The sequence below is a fragment of the Terrapene carolina genome, unplaced genomic scaffold (genome assembly GCF_002925995.2).
Source record: "Terrapene carolina triunguis isolate 2854851 unplaced genomic scaffold, T_m_triunguis-2.0 Scaffold139, whole genome shotgun sequence".
Lineage (NCBI taxonomy): Eukaryota > Metazoa > Chordata > Testudines > Emydidae > Terrapene > Terrapene triunguis.
The window spans coordinates 5592879-5613660 of record NW_020664490.1 but is presented as its reverse complement, the minus strand read 5'-3'; the positions used below and the strand labels follow the sequence as shown (position 1 = coordinate 5613660).

Below are 20782 nucleotides of genomic sequence, written 5' to 3'. Positions count from 1 at the left end.
AATTTACCTACAATGTGAAAAAATCCTTTCAAAACCCGTGCTCAATTAAAGGAAAACGGCTCATCACATTTATTCAAATCCTAATAATATTAAGCAGTGGGCTGAAAGCAAGCATAAATTTGTAGCTCATGGTTAATTTTGAGCAAAAAGTGGTGCTTGAAAATCTCCCCCTATAATGTAAAGCTACCTCTTCTACTATTGCTGATATGCCCATTCCATCCTAAACATCTTCTTTCAAAGGTACAATGGCAATTAAGTGCTGAACTTCAAAGTCATTGTTAAGTCTTACCTATCTTCCCAGACCAAAAAAAACCCCCAAAACACTAGGTTAAACTGGAATTAATGTTGAGAGTACAAATCTATAATTTAAGGGTAGAAAACAAAACACAAAAACAATCATGAGATTGTTGCAGTTAAACCCAAAACAAGCATTAAAAACCCAGGAAATACAGAGAAGTTTAAACTTAAAATTAATCTAAACACATAGAGATCATTCCCAAGAAATGTCTAACAACTGCTACATATCTTACAGGACCCAGTTTTACTTAATTTTAACTGAAACTGATTAACATATGTACTTGAAACTTCTCAGAAAATTCATTCTGTACTCAGAGTAAATATTGTAAGCTTGGGGATGATGCACTGTCTTCTTCATATAGAACAAAGATGCTCAGACAAAACACAAATCAACCTTTACCAGAGAGTCACAGCTAGTGCCTCCATAGTGTGTTTATGGACCGGATACCCCTATGACACTCAAGTGACTTATGAGTAACCACACTGAAGCCAACATATTGTTGCCTAACACATTTCTTTATAACCTTGTTTTAGTCACACACATACACCCCGGGGTGGGGGTGGGGGGGCACATGCACTCAGAATATCCATGTGATAAGTTGTAGAACCCTGTGGTAAATTGCAGAAATATGTGATTAATCAATCTATGGTGTACCTTTGACCATCTCACTTGCTTACTAAGCCATCTCCTTATGACTTATTCTAACAGTTCAAAACACCAGAGCAGGGGTCGGCAACCTTTCAGAAGTGGTGTGCCGAGTCTTCATTTATTCACTCTAATTTAAGGTTTTGCATGCCAGTAATACATTTTAACATTTTTAGAAGGTCTCTTTCTATAAGTCTATAATATGTAACTAAACTATAGTTGTATGTAAATTAAATAAGGTTTTTAAAATGTTTAATAAGCTTAATTTAAAATTAAATCAAAATGCAGAGCCCCCCGGACCAGTGGCCAGGACCCGGGCAGTGTGAGTGCCACTGAAAATCAGCTCACGTGCCGCCTTCGGCACGCATGCCATAGGTTGCCTACCCCTGCACCAGAGCAACAAAACACTTTTTTTTTTTTAAATCAATCTGCCAGAGAAATGTTTCCTCTTCCTCCTGAGTGTGGAATTTCTCTGAAGTTGTCTGCTTAGTCACTACTATGCAGAATTTGGAAATAAAACCATGTTTCCTAGCATGTGTAAATTTATGAGGTTCTACTGTATCCACTTAGAATGTGTTGTGCATTATACTGTTTATAGAAATAAATACTTCTGTTAATGGAGGTCAACCTTCTGCTCCACCCACAAAGATGTGGCCTTTTAAATTTTTGCAGCCAGGTATCTATTGTAAAAATATTAAAGGTCAGGCTTTGCCATGTTAATTGCACAATTAAGCACACTTAAACCACAACAAATTGCCCACATTGAATGCTGCAATTGTTTTATGTTGTCCCAATTATTAAAAGCATGCTTGCATGAAAGCAAAATTCTTAACAGTTTGTTCCACTACAACAAAACACATTTTTTATTGACAACTAAAGGACGGCATTATTGGATACAGTGTCCACTGCATCTGAGTGAACACTAATATTTTGGTGCAGGAATTTTATGTATTGACTCATTGTTGTTTCCCAAACAAAATATGGAACAGGACACTGCACTAAATCCTATCCAAAGTCCCAGACGCTGAGTCAAAAACTTGTGTCAAGCACCGAAATAAATATAAAAATGCCAGTTTTGGTTTTCATAAGGAAAAACGTTGTTCTTACCTCAGCCCACCCATTATTTCTGGCCCTCAGCTCTTATAGAGTGGGGAAAAAATGGAGGAGCCATCCAGTCCACAGTACAACAATAATAATCCAGATGGACATAATGATCAAAATCAGCTCTGAAAGAATGGCTCAACCCAGTTGGGACCCTCCCTACTCAATCCGACCTCCGAGGAAAAGGGGGAGCACATAAGCTGATCTTGCAACACACCTCCAAGGTGAACAAATTCAGGTCCAAGGGGGTAGTGAGACACTGATTGCACCCAACATCTTCCCCAGATCTTAGAAATAACAACGTAGGGCCTGTCAGATTGAGTATCTGAGTACGCTGATCTCAGTGTATTTATTTATTTATTCATGCATAGATGGGTTCTTGTGAGAAGAGAGGTGGTCTCTAAGGCTATGTCTACACTATGAGCTAGGGTGTGATTCTCCAGCTCGTTACAAATACTTGCGCTACCTCTCATCGAGCTAGTGCGAGTACAAATAGCAGTGTAGTCACAGTAGCATGAGTAGCAGCAGAGGCTTCCCAAGTACATACCCTTCGGTTTCAAGCTCAGCCATGCCACTACCCGTGCTATCGCAGCTACACTGCTATTTATACTCACTAGCTCTGTGAGACCTAGTGTAAGTATGTGCACACGAGCACGGGAATCACATGCTCAGACTATAAGTCTAGCCTAAAATACTCAGGCCTCAGAGAATAAAACTAACATCTTAACTGCATCCAGAAACTAATCTGAAACCCTTGCAGAGTAGATAGCTCAGAGATAACATGTTCCCTGCATGAAACACTAATATGGGTTCTGATCTTGCAAGTGTGCTCAAAGACAGATCTCACCCCCCCACAGAGACCCACTCATTTCAATGGAGCTCTGTATGACCACAGGAGAATGCCTGTGAGCATCTCAGTACAGTATTGGGACTTAACTGGACAACCACATTCTATCCCAGCAGAAGACTCCAACTAGTCTTCTGTGATGAGTGCATTGTGGTAATCCAACCTGGAGGTGACGAACACTTGGATAACCCTGGTGTGGGAACTCTGTATCTAACAGGGAAGGTTGCAACCTCCTTGTCAAGTATAGATGAGCAGTCAATAGGGCACAGATAGCAAATCTGAGTTACAAAAGATGGCCAAACCAGTAAAATCTAATGGACAGATATCACTTTCTGCATTCTTCTGGTTGTTTTTCCCAATCCATCAGCTGTGTTGTTCTCAGTAAGGCAGAGAGAGTTTGTCTTTAACAATTAAACTAACTTTATTTGAACATGGCAGAACATTCTAACCAGCGCCTGGTGTGTGCAGTAATGTGGCTCCCTGATCTGTCTGTGGTCCTGAGCTTCCACACTCAACCTGGGGGGGAGGGATAGCTCAGTGGTTTGAGCATTGGCCTGCTAAATCCAGCATTGTATGTTCAATCCTTGAGGGGGCCAGTTAGGGATCTGGGAAAAAATCAGTACTTGGTCCTGCTAGTAAAAGCAGGGGGCTGGACTTGATGACCTTTCAGGGTCCCTTCCAGTTCTATGAGATAGGTACATCTCCATATATTTATTTTAACCTGGAAAGAAGTTGTGCCAACATCAGCAACAACTCAGTCTTGCCCAGAATGAGCTTCAGATAGCTGCTAGCTCCCACCCAAGTTCCAGTCTTAGCCAGCCACTGGGAAAGCTGTATGATCGCACCATCCAAGTTTGATTTAATGGAGACATTGGGCCAGATTCACCAGTGTGCTTGATCCACTTTGCCTGTAAGCAGCACAAAGTGGATTTAAAATGGCCGGAGATGGCCAGTGCAGAATTCCCCTGTTCAAGGAAACTTCCTGCCAATAGAAAGCTGGTGGAGAGACTTTACCCCCTCCATAGGTGGTGCGTGAGTCTTCCATTCGGGGAGACTTACATGCGAGCCCCTCCCGCATCTGTTTCCTCCCCCAAGACACACACACCCTGGTTTGCCCGCTCCTCTCCACCTCTTCCCACGAGGACCCCCCTCACCCGCCACTCGCTCCTCTCCACAGAGAGAAGTGAGCAGCTGGTGGGGTGGGGCCACAGGGGAAGAGGCAGGGCGGGGCCATGGGGGAAGAGGCTGAGTGGGGGCAGGGCCACTGTCTGGGCGCCAGTGCCTCCCCACACTTCTAGGGAACTTCGCTTCCGGCGCTCCAAAGGTGGCGGGCTGGAGCACCTCCAAAGGGAGGTGACCCACGCCGCATCTGTGGCATTTGCCCTCCTGCATGGCCGGCCTTTTTTGGGGAGGCTTAGCCTCCCCCAGCCTCTTATATTCAACACCCCTTACCCCAGCTGATGCCAGTCACTTCTCTGTCCCCAGCAGAGAAGCCGGCAGGATCATGGGGAAGCACAACTCCACTATGCCTGCTCCTCCACTGGCATACACCAGAGCTGCTCCCCTACAACTTGATCTGCCCCCCTGGAGCAGTGTCACCAGCAACTCAGGGTAATGCAACCTAAGCTCTCACACAATCTCGCATAGCAGCCTAACTTACATGAAGCACCAGAGGGGTGAGAGAACAGAACTCTGTGGTACCCCACACAGGAAAGACCTCGTAACTAAAGGTAGAGCTGCGTGATTTTTTTGGCCAAAGAGTTTATTTACCAAAAACTGCAAATATCGGCTGACCCAAAACTATTTGTGAATTTAACCTGACAACTGTGCCCAAGGAAAAGTTTTTCAGGACCAGCAAACTATGTGAGTGTGCATCCTTTTATAACCTATATCCCAAAGGGTAGGGCACTTGCTGGGCCTGGGGGGAGACCCAGGTTTGATTCCCCACTCTGCAGCAAGTCCTTAAATTCTGATCTCCCCACTGCCAGGGCTCTAACCACAAGGCTATCGGCTATTCTAAGGTGGGTCACTCTTAATTTCTCCTGTTGAAACTGTTGCATGTTTTATAAATATTTAAATATTCATTGTGCCAATAACCAAAAGCAATGAGAAAGACTCTACAGCCTGGTGACTAAGGCACTCATCTGGGAGTTGTGGATTCAAACTACTCTTCCAATGGACAGCAAGGGAAAATAAATCATTTGTCCTGTTAAGATTTGTTATATAGTTTCCTTCCCACCACTACTCTTTTGTTCTATGCTATAGGCTCAGGTACCTCGGTGACCTTGGTGGAATACAAACCTCACTGGAACAGAATAAACTTTAGTCTAATTCAAGCACACTAGGTGTGATACCATTGATTCAACTTTCCTTGATCTACAGAGTATATTCAGGAGGAGTTGGGAGTTGCAGTTTGATAATATTTCTATTACAGTTAATTATTCAACAGTAAGAAAATAAAATGCAATATCTCCTATTAGTTATTTAGTTATTTATTTAGAAAGAAATCCATCTGACCAAGTTTAAGGGATAGGGAGAGAAGGGTGTTACCCATTATCCATATTGGGTTGAAGGCAAAATAAAAGTAAGTTTTGCTTCTAGTCCAGAAATTTCCTGGTTACTATACATCTCATGTACAGACACAGTGATTGGAAGATGTATACGGCAATACAAAACTCACCTCTCTGTCCTTCAAGAAAAGGATTTTTCCATGCATTCAGATGAGGGGAAGACTGTTCTTCACACTTCTCAAATGCAAAAAGTGATCTGGTGGTCTGATTGTGGGCAACAGCATGGCCCTGGCAGACATGGGAGCTGATAAGGTTCTATTTTTGGCCCTGCTCATGAGTCACAAACTCAGTATGTGATAGGTAACCACCAATAGTTACAGATGGGTCCAGCCAAAACCCCAATTCCAAACACACAAACTTTGGAGTTGTTCAGAAATCCTAACACGAATCTAAGTTTGACTTGTACAAATGGTTACAATCTTTAATCAAATGGTCTGAATCAAAATCTCTGATCCAAACATCTCCACAAAAACTGTGGTGTTGGAAACTTGGATCCAGATGTTGTGGACCGAGTCCATCACTACATACAAACTGAACTACCTCTGTATTTCAAACTCACCAAAACATGGACTCAATTGCCTGGATTTCATATGACTATATACTTCTTCCAAAGTTTATGGGGTTTTGTACTCCTTGGGATACACACAAAGCTAGATTCTGATCACATTTTCATCAGCGTAAATCCAGAGTAACTGCACTGAAATCAACGGACTCCATATTTTGGAATTGAGAATCTTACTCAGAGAATTTACCAAAATGAAAATATTCTAATATAAGAGGTTGGAATTATAGATATCAACAATATCTACTAAGGTTGTATTACAGCTGTACGCACACAGTTTCTAGCTGAAACATAGTAGCTTGGATTAAATCAGTGGTGACATGAGTTTTTTGCCACCCTACAAAGGCCATAGTACCTGATAAAAGACAAATTTTATGAACACACAAAATTAGGGCAAAAAACTTCAGAACAAAAGAACATTCATTATGAGACAGGTAAGAATAAAGAGGAGTCCAACAGTGTAATAAGGATTCTAAGATACGTTTAGCTTTCAAAACCACTGTGTGTGTCAGAACTCATTAGATGCATTAATCTCCTACATTTCAATGACCCCATATAAAAAGGTGCAAAGAAGAAGAAATCCTGAGGATTTTTTGTGTATTTTTGTTTTTATTTACTGTAGTTCATTTAAAAATTAATATAAAATCTAAAAGATTTAGGACCCAACAGCATCCTAAAGCCTCTGGAATTTTATGCAATCTGGCACATTCAATTTGAACCACTTCAAGGCTGATAACAGTTGCTTTGAAATTGACATGGTTCAGGCTGAAACCAGTCTTCAAAGAAAAACTGGCATTAAAAATCCTCAATCTCCATTTATGTCCTGAGCCCATGGCGTGTGTGTATGTCACAAAGAGTGCACACTCCAGCCGGCGTTATTTAGTACTTAATAAAATTAACATTAGCTACAGAAAATAGGATTTGAGATGACATTTCAGCCAAGGGATCTTTCCAAGACTGGAGAAGAGACCACGGCTAAGAAACCAATTCTGATCCTATTTTGTACCCCTCGCATTATTTGATTAACTTTCTCAACCTAGTTTAGCACACAACACATTAAGAGATGTGCAGAAAAATAGTAAATGAGAAAGAATACACTATTCAGTGCATATAATTTTCCCCCTAAAATGCCTGTTGTCCAGGATTGCAGTGTGCTGACCCAATACATCTATATTTATTTACTTAAGAAGGAAAATTCTCCAAATAAGTAAAAATAGAGTACAAAAATGAATTAAGTGCATCCTTTAAAGCAATTTCCTCTGCAATAGGGAGAGCAATCCCCTCTATGCAATTTATCTCTAGTAATTATTCATCGATCATTATTTATTAAACATTTTCAAATGGGAAAAATCAGAATTCTAAACCCCTAACCTTATGGAACAGAAGAGACTGTTAAGGTGTCACGAGGATTAAAATAACCCTTCCATCCAGGCTCCCTTTTGAGCATATTTGGGATACATTTTAATATTAAAAAACAGAACATTTTTTCTCTGACTTACGGTTGGTTGTTCTGCTTTGATCACTCTGAACGCTGTCATTTGACTGGTTGCTTGAGACAGAGGATACACTCGAGCTCCTGACAAAACCAAATGCTGCCAGCTTAGCTGCTGGCAAGCGTGAATAGCCAGGAGGACGAAGTCCAGATTGACATGGCTTGGGGAGATTGGATTTTGCAGCATTTGGGCACGGGCCTTTTTTTAGATCAACTGAAAAAAGAAACAATTTGGTATTAAAACTTGGAAACCGGGACACATCGCAGAGTACTTAAAATAAATCAATAAATTAACGTAATATGAAAATGAACATTAGTATTAAAAGCTGCCTAAACTACACGGGTATCTTGGCCTCTCCTCAGCCAAATATACATTTAAAACTATTACAGTTCACAATGGATTACAAAAGGTGAAACACAGTGAGAATCAGAACATACGAAGTCAAAAATCCATCCAATTAATGGACTAACAAGCAAATAAAATCTTTTATAAATGAGTTATTGTATCACTTTCTACCGTTAAATCCTATTTTAATTCTGCAAGCTAAAAGAAATATATATATCTATGATTTTGGAAGCTACATGGTAGAACAATTGTTTCAAAAATGGCAGCATAAAGCTGTATTCCCACAAAGAAAAGGATTCTTTAAAAGCCAGATAAAGTTGCTAAATGAAATCACCCACCCATCCAAACTCTTAAAAGAAAGGAAATGTCCACATCAGATTCCAAGACCAGAAAGGAACATTGTGATCATTTATTCTGACCTCCTACAACACAGGCCAGAGACCGTTCCAAAATAATTATCTTTCAGAAAAACATCAAATCCTGAACTAAAAATTGCCAGTGATGGTGAATCCACCACAACCTTTAGGAAGTTGTTCCAATGGTTAATTACATTAATTGGTAAAAAGTTATGCCTTATTTCCAGTCTGAATTTGTCTAGGTTCAACTTCCAGCCATTGGATTGTGTTATATCTTTCTTGCCTAGACTGAAGGGCCCCTTATTAAGTATTTATTCCCATGTAGGTACTTATAGACTGTAATCAATTCACCCCTTAACCTTCTCTTTGTCAAGCTAACTAGATTGAGCTCTCTCAGAGCTTGGCTACACTTGCAAGTTAGAGCGCATTAAAGCAGCCCTGATCCCCCTAACGTGTCCACACTGGCAAGGCATGTAGAGCGCCTGGACTCTGCAGCTGGAGCATTCCTGGTACTCCACCTCCATGAGAAGCATAAAGCTGGCTGAAATGCCTGGGCGTCAGTGTGAACGAGATGTTGCATTACTGCGCTGTGATTGGCCTCTGGAAATGTCCCATAATCCCCTGAAGTCAAGTGGCCACTCTTGTCATTGTTTTGAAATCTGCAGGAATGCAGATATCCCCTTTCAAAGCTCTGTTTCTGACACCCGGCATGCTTATCTGCTCCGGGACAAAGCAAACCATTACTGTGAAATGCTGTGTGTGAGAGAGAGAGGCGGGGCGGGGGAGCGGGAGAGGGGGGGTCTCTTGCTGTCTGAACTTACAAGACAGCATGCTGACATACTCTCTGCACCCCAAAACACACTGTCTCTCCCCCCATATACACACAACACACTCCCTGTCACACTCCACCCCCCACCCCTATTTGAAAAGCATGTTGCAACCACTTGCACGCTGGGATAGCTACCACAGTGCACTGCTCTTTGAGATGTTGCAAGAGCTACTAAGGTGGCCACGTCAGTGTGCTTCCAGCTGACAGTGTAAACACACAGCAGCGTTTTCCCTGCTGCGGTCTCCGAAGGCTGGTTTAACTCCCAGCGCTCTACATCTGCAAGTGTAGCCATGCCCTCAGTCTATCACTATAAGGCAAGTGTTCTAATCCTTTCATCATTCTCATGGCTCTTCTCTGAACCATCTCCAATATATCAACATCCTTCTTTAATTGTAGACACGAGAACTAGACACAGGATTCCAGCAGCAGTTGTACCAGTGACAAATACAGAGGAGAGACACATCCCTTAGATTGCGCTCTACAAAGGAAGCCATCTAAGTTAGCCAATGGAAGATGCCAACAAGAAGGGTGTGTGCTAAGCCCCATCTCACAGAGACAGGTGTCTAAATTTGGATTGCAAGGGTTTGCTTATCTCTGGTAGTGATTCACGAACAGGGGAAGATAGATGTTCCTCCGCCTTAGTCACATGCAGGGCCCAATCCAGTAGTGTGCTCAGAGGCTGCTTAACTCAGAGGCTGCAAAACAGCTGGCGGAGAACCTCCCTTTAGCCCAGTGATTAGGGTACTCATTTGGGACATGGGAGACACCTAGTTCAAATCCCCTCTCTGCCTGATGAAGAGATTTGAACCATCTCTTGGTTGAGTACCTTAACCACTGGACTATGGGAGGTAGATCTTCCTCAATCTCTCCTACTGAAGTTTTTTCACTTTAATTAAATATTAGTTGGTCAAATAAAGAGTGAGAATGACTCTGAAACCCAGCATTTAGAGCAGGAGGGTCAGAAACTGGAAGGGATAGCATCCACACTTCGTTAGGTACCAGTACTGGTACCAAAGATGGTGGCGGGTAGAGAACAGTGCCTGGATGGAGATCTTGTAACACAGTGCCATGGATGAAAAGCCCTGGACTCTTTTTATTCTCGTCTGGCAGCACAAGGATGCTGCCCTGATGGGAACCGCTATGGGAAAAAGTCCTCTGGCTCCAACGCACTGGTGCGCAGACACCTGAAGTGGAACGGACACATGCAAGCACTCCAAGAAGAATTAAGTTATTTTAATGAGCAGCTTTCATTTTAATAAAAATCTGCCAAAATAAGCTAACAAAAACTGGCAAAAATCTTTCCAGCTGTCTGCCTGCCTGAAGCTAATTATAGAATTAAGAATTGTTGCCTGTACGTTACATGAGTCAGTTTCTGTGACACTTCAGCTGTTTCTATCTGGGAACTAGAAAGCATCTGCAGGTGGTCATTGGTAACACAAGACAGACGTGCTTTAGAAGCCTCAAGGAAACTACCAAGCAATCATTTTTAAGCATTTGTGCAGCATGTAAACTCCATCTCCATACATGCAAATAACTAAACAATAACTTTCAAGTGAGCTCTCTGTGAAATCTGAAAATGTTTCAGCTAAAACAAACAAATAAGTTAAAGAAAATGGCTGTGTACATTTCGGTAAGCATACAAGGGAACTGTATCTCAACAACTGAAACCCTCCTTGAAGTTCAGGACCCTTCAAGTTTTTGTTTTTTTGTGACACATTTCCCCCCAAACATACCATTTTCCCACAACAGGGACTTGAAACTGGATTTTCTACATCTCACGCCAGTAGCCTAACCTCCTCACCCAACACACACAGGCAGCAGGTCTGCACCTAAAACTTAGGTCAACCTAGCTATGTCACTCAGGGGTATGAAAAATGTACACCCTTGAAAGACATAGTTAAGGTGACCTAAGCTCTGGAATAGACAACTGTCGGTCGACAAAAATGTTCTTCCGTCGACATAGGCTTGAGGGGATGGATTTACTACAGTGATGGAAAACCCTCTTCCGTCGTCATAGTAAGTGTCTATGCTAGAGTTGAGTAGCTTCAGTGCTGCAGCTGACTGTTTGTAGTGCAGACATACTCTTACTCTCTTTTCAACACCTCCTACTGAAATAGGAGGTGTTGTATTTGAAAAATGGACAGTTCAACACAATTCCATTTTCATGAAAATATTCAAGGTTTTCTTTTCATTCAAATGAGGGGAAAAAAACATCAAAAACTTGAAAGTTGTCACAAAATGGAGCGGTTGTTCTCCAGCTCTAATGGTTACCCCCATGTTAAATATGGAGAAACTGAGGCAGGGGTGAAGTGAGCTGTCCCAGGTCACACAGCAATCAATGATGCTGCATGCATATTTTGGATGAACACAGAAGGTAATTCAATCTTCTGGAACTGCTAACAATTGTTCCAATCAAGGATTGGTAATTTTCCTGGTATGGTCACCAGGAGTTTTTTATCTGAGTAAAAACCTTAAAATGGACCTTAAGATGTTTTGCTACTTGTATGTGAACAAGAGTCACTGGACCGCGTGCAGTATCTTGGATTCCCAGGTATTCTCCCACCCAAGTTCTAGCCAGGCCCAGGACTGTTTGGCTTCTAAAATCAAAACAATAGTCATTGGACTGACCACCAATTAATGGCAAAGAGGTCACCAAACAGCCAACGGTAACAAGTTTTCAAATAAACCTGGGTCACATTTGAATCAGTGACCCAGAGTCAAAAGCTATGTGTCTCGCAGTCTGCTGAGCAGTGGTGTAATGGTAAAAAAGAGAAATGGGTAAACTGACCTTTCTGCTGTTCCAGGCTGGGCAGTGGCAAACACCATGTTCCCCAAATGAGAAAGGGATAAACTCTGTTTACCTGCATTTGCCCTCAACTACGCTACTGCTCCTGAACAATCCAGTCTACAAAACCCAATTGGCCTCCTTTAGGAAATTTTCACTGCACCTTGTTAATTTGCACTTAGATAGACTACAAATCCACATTGGATTTCCATGTTTGCAATTTACTGAAGTACAGATCAGGAAGGTTCTGCTGGAGCTGCCAGTGCAGATAATATAACACTCCCCATGAGACTCCCTGGCTTCAGATTGGGAACGCAATACCACCCTGAAAAAGGTAAGGCCACTTAGTTGTCTGCTGACACTGCTTTTCCTTCCTCCAGCTGCTACTGCTCTGCTGCAAGGTGGACTCTCCACGTAGCGGGAATTCTGCTTTTGTCATATTCAGCAAGAGAGAATGGCCACCTCTGGTTCCACTGTGCCCAGCTCTAACAAGCAAGTGAAAGTTAGAATGGCTGCCACTGCAGTCCTGTGGTGAAGGGGATAGCTGGTCCCCAACTCTGCCTTTGTCCTTTCAATAAGACAACTGACAGATGAGCAGAGCGATACTGAGAGACAGGTGGCTGGTCAACCAGTCACCATTCCCAATTCTCTAAGCACTCAGCTCCTCCGCCCTCCCACACTTCTTGCTCTTCCTCACCATTTCGCCCTCCAGCTAGCACTAAAATCCTTCTCTCTCTCAAAAATATCAGGAATTAACATTTTAGGAGAAAGAATTACTTTGGAAGGAAGGTCAGCTGTTAACTAATATATAATCGCTGTGGTTAGGAAGGGCCACATCACCAGTGCCAATGCTGCTCCTGTCTCTTCCACCTGCACCTGAATCCAGACAGAGAAGCTAACCATGGATGCCTCTACCCAGATCCTGGTGTGGATTTTCAGAGACTATGGCCTGCATTTCCCACTTTCAGAAAGCCAGGCTGGGGGGACCGTCCAGCGTGAAAGGTGTCTGCTGGTGGAATCTCTCAGGAAGCAGGTGGGAAAGCTACAGGATAGAGAGCTAGAGAGGATTGCTATCATGCCCCTGGGGAAGGGGGATATGGCTCTGTCACAGGGAGGACACTGGCTGCTGGTTACTTTTGGCAGTAAGATGAAGAACTTTTTTGTTTCAATTTTCACCAGAAAGTTCAGTAGCAATTGGACATTTAATTTACTGAATGCCAGTGAAAATGAGGCAGGATCAGAGGCTAAAATAGCAAAAGAACAAGTTAAAGATTACTTAGACAAGCTAGATGTCTTCAAGTCACCAGGACCTGATAAAATACATCCTAGAATACTCAAGGAGCTGACTGAGGAGATTCTGAGCCATTAGTGATTATCTTCGAAAAGTCATGGAAGGCGGGAGAGATTCCAGAGGACTGAAAAAGGGTAAATATAGTGCCAATCTATAAAGAGGGAAATAAGGACAACCCAGGGAATTACAGACCAGTCAGCTTAACTTCAGTACCTGGAAAGCTAATGGAGCAAATAATTAAGCAATCAATTTGCAGACACCTAGAAGTTAATAAGGTGATAAGTAACAGTCAGCTTGGATTTGTCAAGGACAAATCGTCAACCCAATCTAATAGCTTTCTTTGACAGGGTAACAAGCCTTGTGGATGGGGGGGAAGTGGCAGATGTGGTATTTCTTGACTTTAGTAAGGCTTTTGATACTGTCTCGCATGACCTTCTCATAAACACACTAGGGAAATAAAACCTAGCTGGAGCATTATAAGGTGGGTGCATAACTGGTTGGAAAACCATTCCCAGAGAGTAGTTATGCGTGGTTCACAGTCAAGCTGGAAGGGCATAACGAGTGGGATCCCGCAGGGATCAGTTCTGAGTCTGGTTCTGTTCAATATCTTCATCAATGATTTAGATAATGGCATAGAGAGTACACTTATAAAGCCCAGGATGATACCATCCTGGGATGGGTTGCAAGTGATTTGGAGGATAGGATTAAAATTCAAAATGATCTGGACAAACTGGAGAAATGGTCTGAAGTAAATAGGATGAAATTCAATAAGGATAATGAAAAAAACTCCACTTAGGAAGGAACAATCAATTGCACACATACAAAATGGGAAATGACTGCCTAGGAAGGAGTACTGCTGCAAAGGATCTGGGGGTCATAGTAGATCACAAACTAAATATGAGTCAACAGTGTAACAAAAAAGTAGGGCTGTCAAGCGATTAAAAAATGAATCATGATTAATCGCACGATTAAAAAAATTAATTGCGATTAATTGTGCGATTAATCACGATGTTTAATAATAGAATACAATTTAGTTAAATATTTTTGGATCTTTGCTACATTTTCAAATATATTGATTTTAATTACAACACAGAATACAAAGTGTACAGTGCTCACTTTAAATTTATTTTTATTACAAACATTTGCACTGTAATAAACAAAAGAAATAGTATTTTTCAATTCACTTAATATAAGTACTGTAATGCATTGTCTTCATCATGAAAGTTGAACTTACAAATGTAGAATTATGTACAAAAAATAACTGCATTCAAAAATAAAACAATGGAAAACTTTAGAGCCTACGTGTCCGCTCAGTCCTACTTCTTGTTCAGCCAATCACTCAGACAAACAAGTTTGTTTACTTTTGAAGGAGATAATGCTGCCTGCTTCTTGTTTAGTGTCACCTGAAAGTGAGAAAAGGTGTTCACATGGCACTGTTGTAGCTGGCGTCACAAGATATTTACGTGCCAGATGTGCTAAAGATTCTTATGTCCCTTCATGCTTTAACCACCATTCCAGAAGACATGCGTCCATGCTGACAATGGATTTTGCTCAATAACAATCCAAAGCAGTGCGGACCGATGCATGTTCATTTTCATCATCTGAGTCAGATGCCACCAGCAGAAGGTTGATTTTCCTTTATTGGTGGTTCGGGTTTTGTAGTTTCCACATCTGAGTGTGGCTCTTTTAAGACTTCTGGAAGCATGCTCCACACCTCGTCCCTCTCAGATTTTTAGAAGGCACTTCAGATTCTTAAACCTGGGATTGAGTGCTATAGCTATTTGTAGAAATCTCACATTGGTACCTTCTTTGTGTTTTGTCAAATCTGCAGTGAAGATGTTCTTAAAATGAACAACATGTACTGAGTCATCATCCAAGACTGCTATAACATGAAATATATGGCAGAATGCAGGTAAAACAGAGCAGGAGACATACAATTCTCCCTCAAGTAGTTCAGTCACAAATTTAATTAACACATTATTTTTTAACGAGCATCATCAGCATGGAAGCATGTCCTCTGGAATGGTGGCCGAAGCATGAAGGGGCATATGGATGTTTAGCATACCTGGCACATAAATACCATGCAATGCCAGCTACAAAATTGCCATGCGAATGCCTGTTCTCACTTTCAGGTGACATTGTAAATAAGAAGCGGGCAGCATTATCTCCTGTAAATGTAAACAAACTTTTTTGTCTTAACAATTGGCTGATTAAGAAGTAGGACTGAATGGAACGTAGGCTCTAAAGTTTTACATTATTTTGTTTTGGAGTGTAGTTATATAACAAAAAACAAATCTATATTTGTAAATTGCACTTTCACGATAGAGATTGCACTACAGAACTTGTATGAGGTGAACTGAAAAATACTATTTCTTTTGTTTATCATTTTTACAGTGCAAATATTTGTAATAAAAAAATATAAAGTGAGCACTGTACACTTTGTATTCTGTGTTGTAATTAAAATCAATATATTTGAAAATGTAGAAAAACATCCAAAAATATTTAATAAATTTCTATTGGTATTCTATTGTTTAACAGTGCAATTAAAAGTGGGATTAATCACCATTAATTTTTTTAATCGCGATTTATTTTTTTTAGTTAATCGCATGAGTTAGCTGTGGTTAATCGACAGCCCTAAAAAAAGTGAACATCATTCTGGGATGTATTAGCAAGAGTGTTGTAAACAATAAATGAGAAGTAATTCTTCTACTCTATCCTGCACTGCTTAAGCATCAACTGGAGTATTGTGTCCAGTTCTGGGCATCACATTTGGGGAAAGATGTGGACAAATTGGAGAAAGTCCAGAGAAGAGAAACAAACATGATTAAAAGTCTAGAAAACATGACCTATGAGGGAAAATTTTAAAAATTGGGTTTGTTTAGTCTGGAGAAGAGAAGACTGGGTGTGTGGGAGGGACATGATAGTTTTCAAATACATAAAAGGTTGTTACAAGGAGGTGGGACTGGACTAGAAGACCTCTCAAGGTCCCTTCCAGTCCTACATCTCTATCATCCTATGACTCTATTCCTGAAGCCTGTTCTGGATCACAGATTTCCACACTCACTGTGTCTAGAAGCTAGATGATATTAAGCAAAGTCTCATGAGAAACTGCCTTAGGAGTTAACTGAACGGAAATCCTCAAGAAGATGGCTAGAATGTATTTTGGAGAATGGCTGTAGTCCCCTTACAATTATGTCACACCATGGATAGCTCTCTCCCTTTCCAACTGCCTTTACTCCCTCCCTTCTTAACTTAGGGCTGGTCTACACCCAGCCGCTAGTTCGGCGGCTGGGGATCGAAGTTCCGGGTTCGACTTATCGCGTCTGGTCTGGACGCGATAAGTCGAACCAGGAAGTGCTCGCCGTCGACTGCGGTACTCCAGCTCAGCGAGAGGAGTACCGCGGAGTCAACGGGGAGCCTACCTGCCGCGTGTGGACCGCGTCTGAACCGCGGTAAGTTCGAACTAAGGTATGTCGAATTCAGCTACGTTAATAACGTAGCTGAATTTGCGTACCTTAGTTCGAATTGGGGGGTTAGTGTAGACCAGGCCTAAGAGCTTCCTCTAACTCCTCTGCTTTTTTCACTCTTGTCTCATCCCACGTTTCTCCTTTTTCATTATCCACTTTCACCTTCACACCTTTTCATTTCATTTACACACTGATTATAGAATTATGTTAAGTCCTCTCTTTCTGTTTCCTAACTCCCCATGGAAATGCATCCTGTCAGATTTTCTACGCTAGGGTGATATCGAAGCAGTACATAAGCAGTTAGTATTTAATAATCACTTTAGCATTTTCCTTGCACTGTACAAAAATACAGATTGATGCAATGTATTTCAATACTGTGACTGACAATGTCTGTGGCACCAGGTGTAGAATTACAATGTGACATAGAACAATGGAGACAGGCAGAGAACATGGCATGTAAAATATTACTGCAGGTTGTTTACTTTAAACAGGCAGTATTAGCTGAGAGAGGGGAAGGAGAATAGAGCTAGGTTTCTAAGGTGGCAATAACTGTCCTTCATATAATTCTTCTGAAGACGTGTCATATTGAGACACTTCTAAATCTCCACAAAAACATACAAATCACCATTCTGCCAGCTGAAAAAGTAGGCAATGCTGTTCAGAATCATTATGCTGGAGTAACTAGGAGATACAGAACAGAGCACTATAACATATTCCTCCTTGAATTCTGAGTGTGTGATCTCTCTCTTCAAAAAACTAAGAAGCTCAACAACTCAGATCTGCCCCCAGACCCAGGTTTATCAGATTGCAGAACAAGTGAATAAAATTGAAGCCTGAATAGCATAAATACAAAATTACAGGAAGCAACTTCAAAGTGCAATTCTTATCTTCAACTCTCATTTGATATTCAGTAGCCCTGAGTGACAACATAAAAAATAAAGAAGACACAGAAGGAGACATAGTGGCACTAGTGATGTACTTTACATATGTGTGTGTGTATATACATGTGAGAGAGAAAAATACAGTCCTGTTTCTATCTCTTGAAAAAAAATGCATCTCCAGTGGGACTTGGAAACTCTTGGCACCTAGATGGGGGTGCTGAGCACCTGTCAGGATTGGGCCCCAACTCATTAACAGAGAGAAAAGTATAAGCGCTTTGACTATCCTTTTATTAAGAACAGATTTTGCTTTGATTCAATTTCAGTTGTGTGGAGTTGGTTCAAGATTCCCACAAAATCCTATAAGCCATTAAAATGGTAAACATCATAAACTAAAAGGGGGGAAAATTTAATTAACTCACATTGTACAAGGAAAAAATATTCATAAACATCAGGAAAAAATAGTAGACATTTAATTTAATTTAAAAGATGGTCAAGGGATCATTATTTTACTTTTCAAAGTCAGATAGTCTGCCAATCAAAATCAGCCAATTCACACAAACATTACCATATTTGCTCCAAAAAGTCTTCATAACAGAGAAAAGTATATTAACAATTTATACATTACAGACATAGTGTAAAGTGTCATTAAATACTTGTTCAACACTTGATGGCTCTTGTAGAAGAGGTAAGGAAAATTTATGCAGAATAAATGAGTGTTAAGCTCTCAGAGAGAGAGAATGACACCCAACTCCCTTTGAATACATCACAATTCATTGACTTACTATACCTCCTATAGCGTTGAGCACTTTTCCCCATAACAATAACACTTTCTTAATCCTTGCCTACCCACTATATATCCTCTTCTTAAAGTTAGTCATCCATTTAAGCATTTCTAAAGAGCAGTACCACTAAATACGAAAATGACAGTATAACACATGCAGAGGTGCGCCATGGATTGAATATATTACACATACAGAATTGTAATCAACTCAATCACATTTTTAGCCTCATCGTGTGATGTTTACCAGCATTATACACAATACCATTCATTATTAGATTTCCCTTCCACAACACTACCTTACTGGAGTGCAGTAATCCAATGAAAACTATAACTGCTTGAAACTAACAAGACCCTTAATGCATTGCTCTGTGGCTTGTCTGATAGCAGGAGTTCAGGGATTTAATGCTCAACTGCTTTAGAGACAGTACTGTCTTCATTATCGTTATTGTCTGAGAGCCGAAATACTCAGTGCCGTGCAGCACCACCAAGGCTGGTTAAAAGAGTTGTTGTACTAGGGAAGGCAGAGCGGAGAGGAATAAAATCTCCATTACAAGGCACTGGTTCTGCCCTGGCTACTGTACTGTGGGAAGGCAGATTCGTGTAGTAGTATAGTACATCACACTGTGGGACTGGCTAGTTCCTTCCATTTCCACCACTCGAAAACCTAATCCTGCAAGACTGAAATCAGTGAAAGGCTTGTCACATTAAGGGCTCAAGATCAGCCCTCAAGTGGGTGCTAACTAGAGTTTCTTGCTTGTAGTAATGGTAGCCTAGCAAGGGGAAACACTACTTATACCACAGCTGATTATGCTTTAATCAAGCAAACTTATAAATATGCACTTTTAAGAACAAAACATTGCCTTCATTTATATCAAGGAAAGTGCTTTGTTTTATGTGTGTATGCTTCATTTGATTATATTAAGTTTATCTAAGCTACATTTCATCCTGTTGCTCTAATACCACATAAAAAAACAATAAGGCAGATAAAAGGAAATAATTAAACATAACACCACAACAGCCTGTCAAATTAAGGGAAATAAGTTGACAGAAAGAGATAAAAGGTGTCAAATTCCTGGAGATGTTTGTTCTGACCCATAAAAAAGTTAGATTCAAACAAAGCAAATACTGATATTAATCTATCAGATCTGTATGTCAGACTCAGTTCTCTGGATGGGATGGGTTCTGCTAGATTGCGCTTTTCATTTCAAATTATAAACTGATGCTTGAAAAACTATGAAAAAACAAAATGGAATTCCACTCCTCACTTCCAGTGCAAAAGTGAGAGCTAAACGCAACCATTTACATAGACTCGGTAGAGCAAATTTTTAGTGGATTTAGCATATGCAAAAGTGCCAGCTTGACAGGCTTAGACAATGAAGTTCTCTATTTTTTCACATTACACATACAGCAACAGTGCAAGCTTCCCAATCTTGCTTCACCAATGTGCCTTAATCCTTCTGGATCTGAGACAGTAGTTTCAGGCCCATTCCTTCCTTGTCTTCTTCACTAAAGTGATGCTGTATGATTGAATATGACCATTTGTATCATTATTGCTACCACTGTTCTACAGTGGCAACAAATCTTGTACAAAGCAAGTCACATAAGGTGTCAATGGAAAAGTTATGATTTGCTAAGTATGATTATCCTGTTTATATGCATGTATCATCTTTGTATCTGAAGTTATGAATATTGGCTATGGATTGGTATTTTACATTTCTGGGTAACACCCCCCAGAGAGAATTTATATTAGGGCCAGAGAACTATGTGTTGATGGCCCATTAAGGACAGTCAGCTCACAATGGGCCTTTTAAGAAATTTATCCCACCCAGTAAGCCTTTCCTGTGGATGCCTCAGGAAGAACAGGGGATGGCTGCCTCTGTGAGTCATCAAAGCATGTAAGGGCATTAGGGCTGCCAACTTCCTAATCCCACAAAACCGAACACCCTAGCCATGCCCCTTCCTCAAGGCCACACTCCCTGCCCCACCCCTTCCCTGAGGCCCTGCCCCCCGCTCACTACATTCCCCCTCCTGGCTGCCTGGGAGACAAGGGAACCTGAGTAGAGTAATGCTGGGGAAAGGCAAGAGGAGCTGGAGAGCTCCAGCCTGGCAACTCTCCAGGCTGCAGGCCTTATGCAAGGCCTACAGAGGTACTGGGGCTGCAGAGGTGTAGCGTGGGGTTAGGCAAAGGCAGCCGGTCCAACCCCCCCTTGCCAGTGATGAGTGGTTTACAGACTGCAGTTTGCCCCAGGGAGCGGGGGCTAAAGGATGACTGGCAGTAACCACTGAGGCAAGGTGGGGATAGAGGGTTGGGGGTTACTCTGGGAGGGGAGACCCAGATGGTGGGTTACTGCTGGGGCAAAACCCCAGGGTAAAGGGCACTGAGGTCCAGAAGGGACACAGGGCCAGCGGCAGGTGAGACACTGGCCAGTAGGGGCACTCTGAACCTGGTGAAGAGCTAATTCCCAGGACAACCAGCAGAAGGCGCCACACTGAGTCAGGCTTCGCTACAGACCCTAATTCTGATTAAACTG

The 20782-nt window shown here is 41.4% G+C and overlaps 1 protein-coding gene across 1 annotated transcript in view; it reads right to left on the bottom strand.

Moving 5' to 3' along the window:
- The window catches only part of LOC112124026 (microtubule-associated tumor suppressor candidate 2), a 304990-nt gene that overhangs the window by 272199 nt on the left and 12009 nt on the right, over positions 1–20782 (bottom strand). The window contains exon 3 of the mRNA XM_026653527.1: positions 7523–7729. Within this exon, the coding sequence (XP_026509312.1) occupies positions 7523–7729 (207 nt within the window). The remainder of the gene's footprint in view (positions 1–7522; positions 7730–20782) is intronic.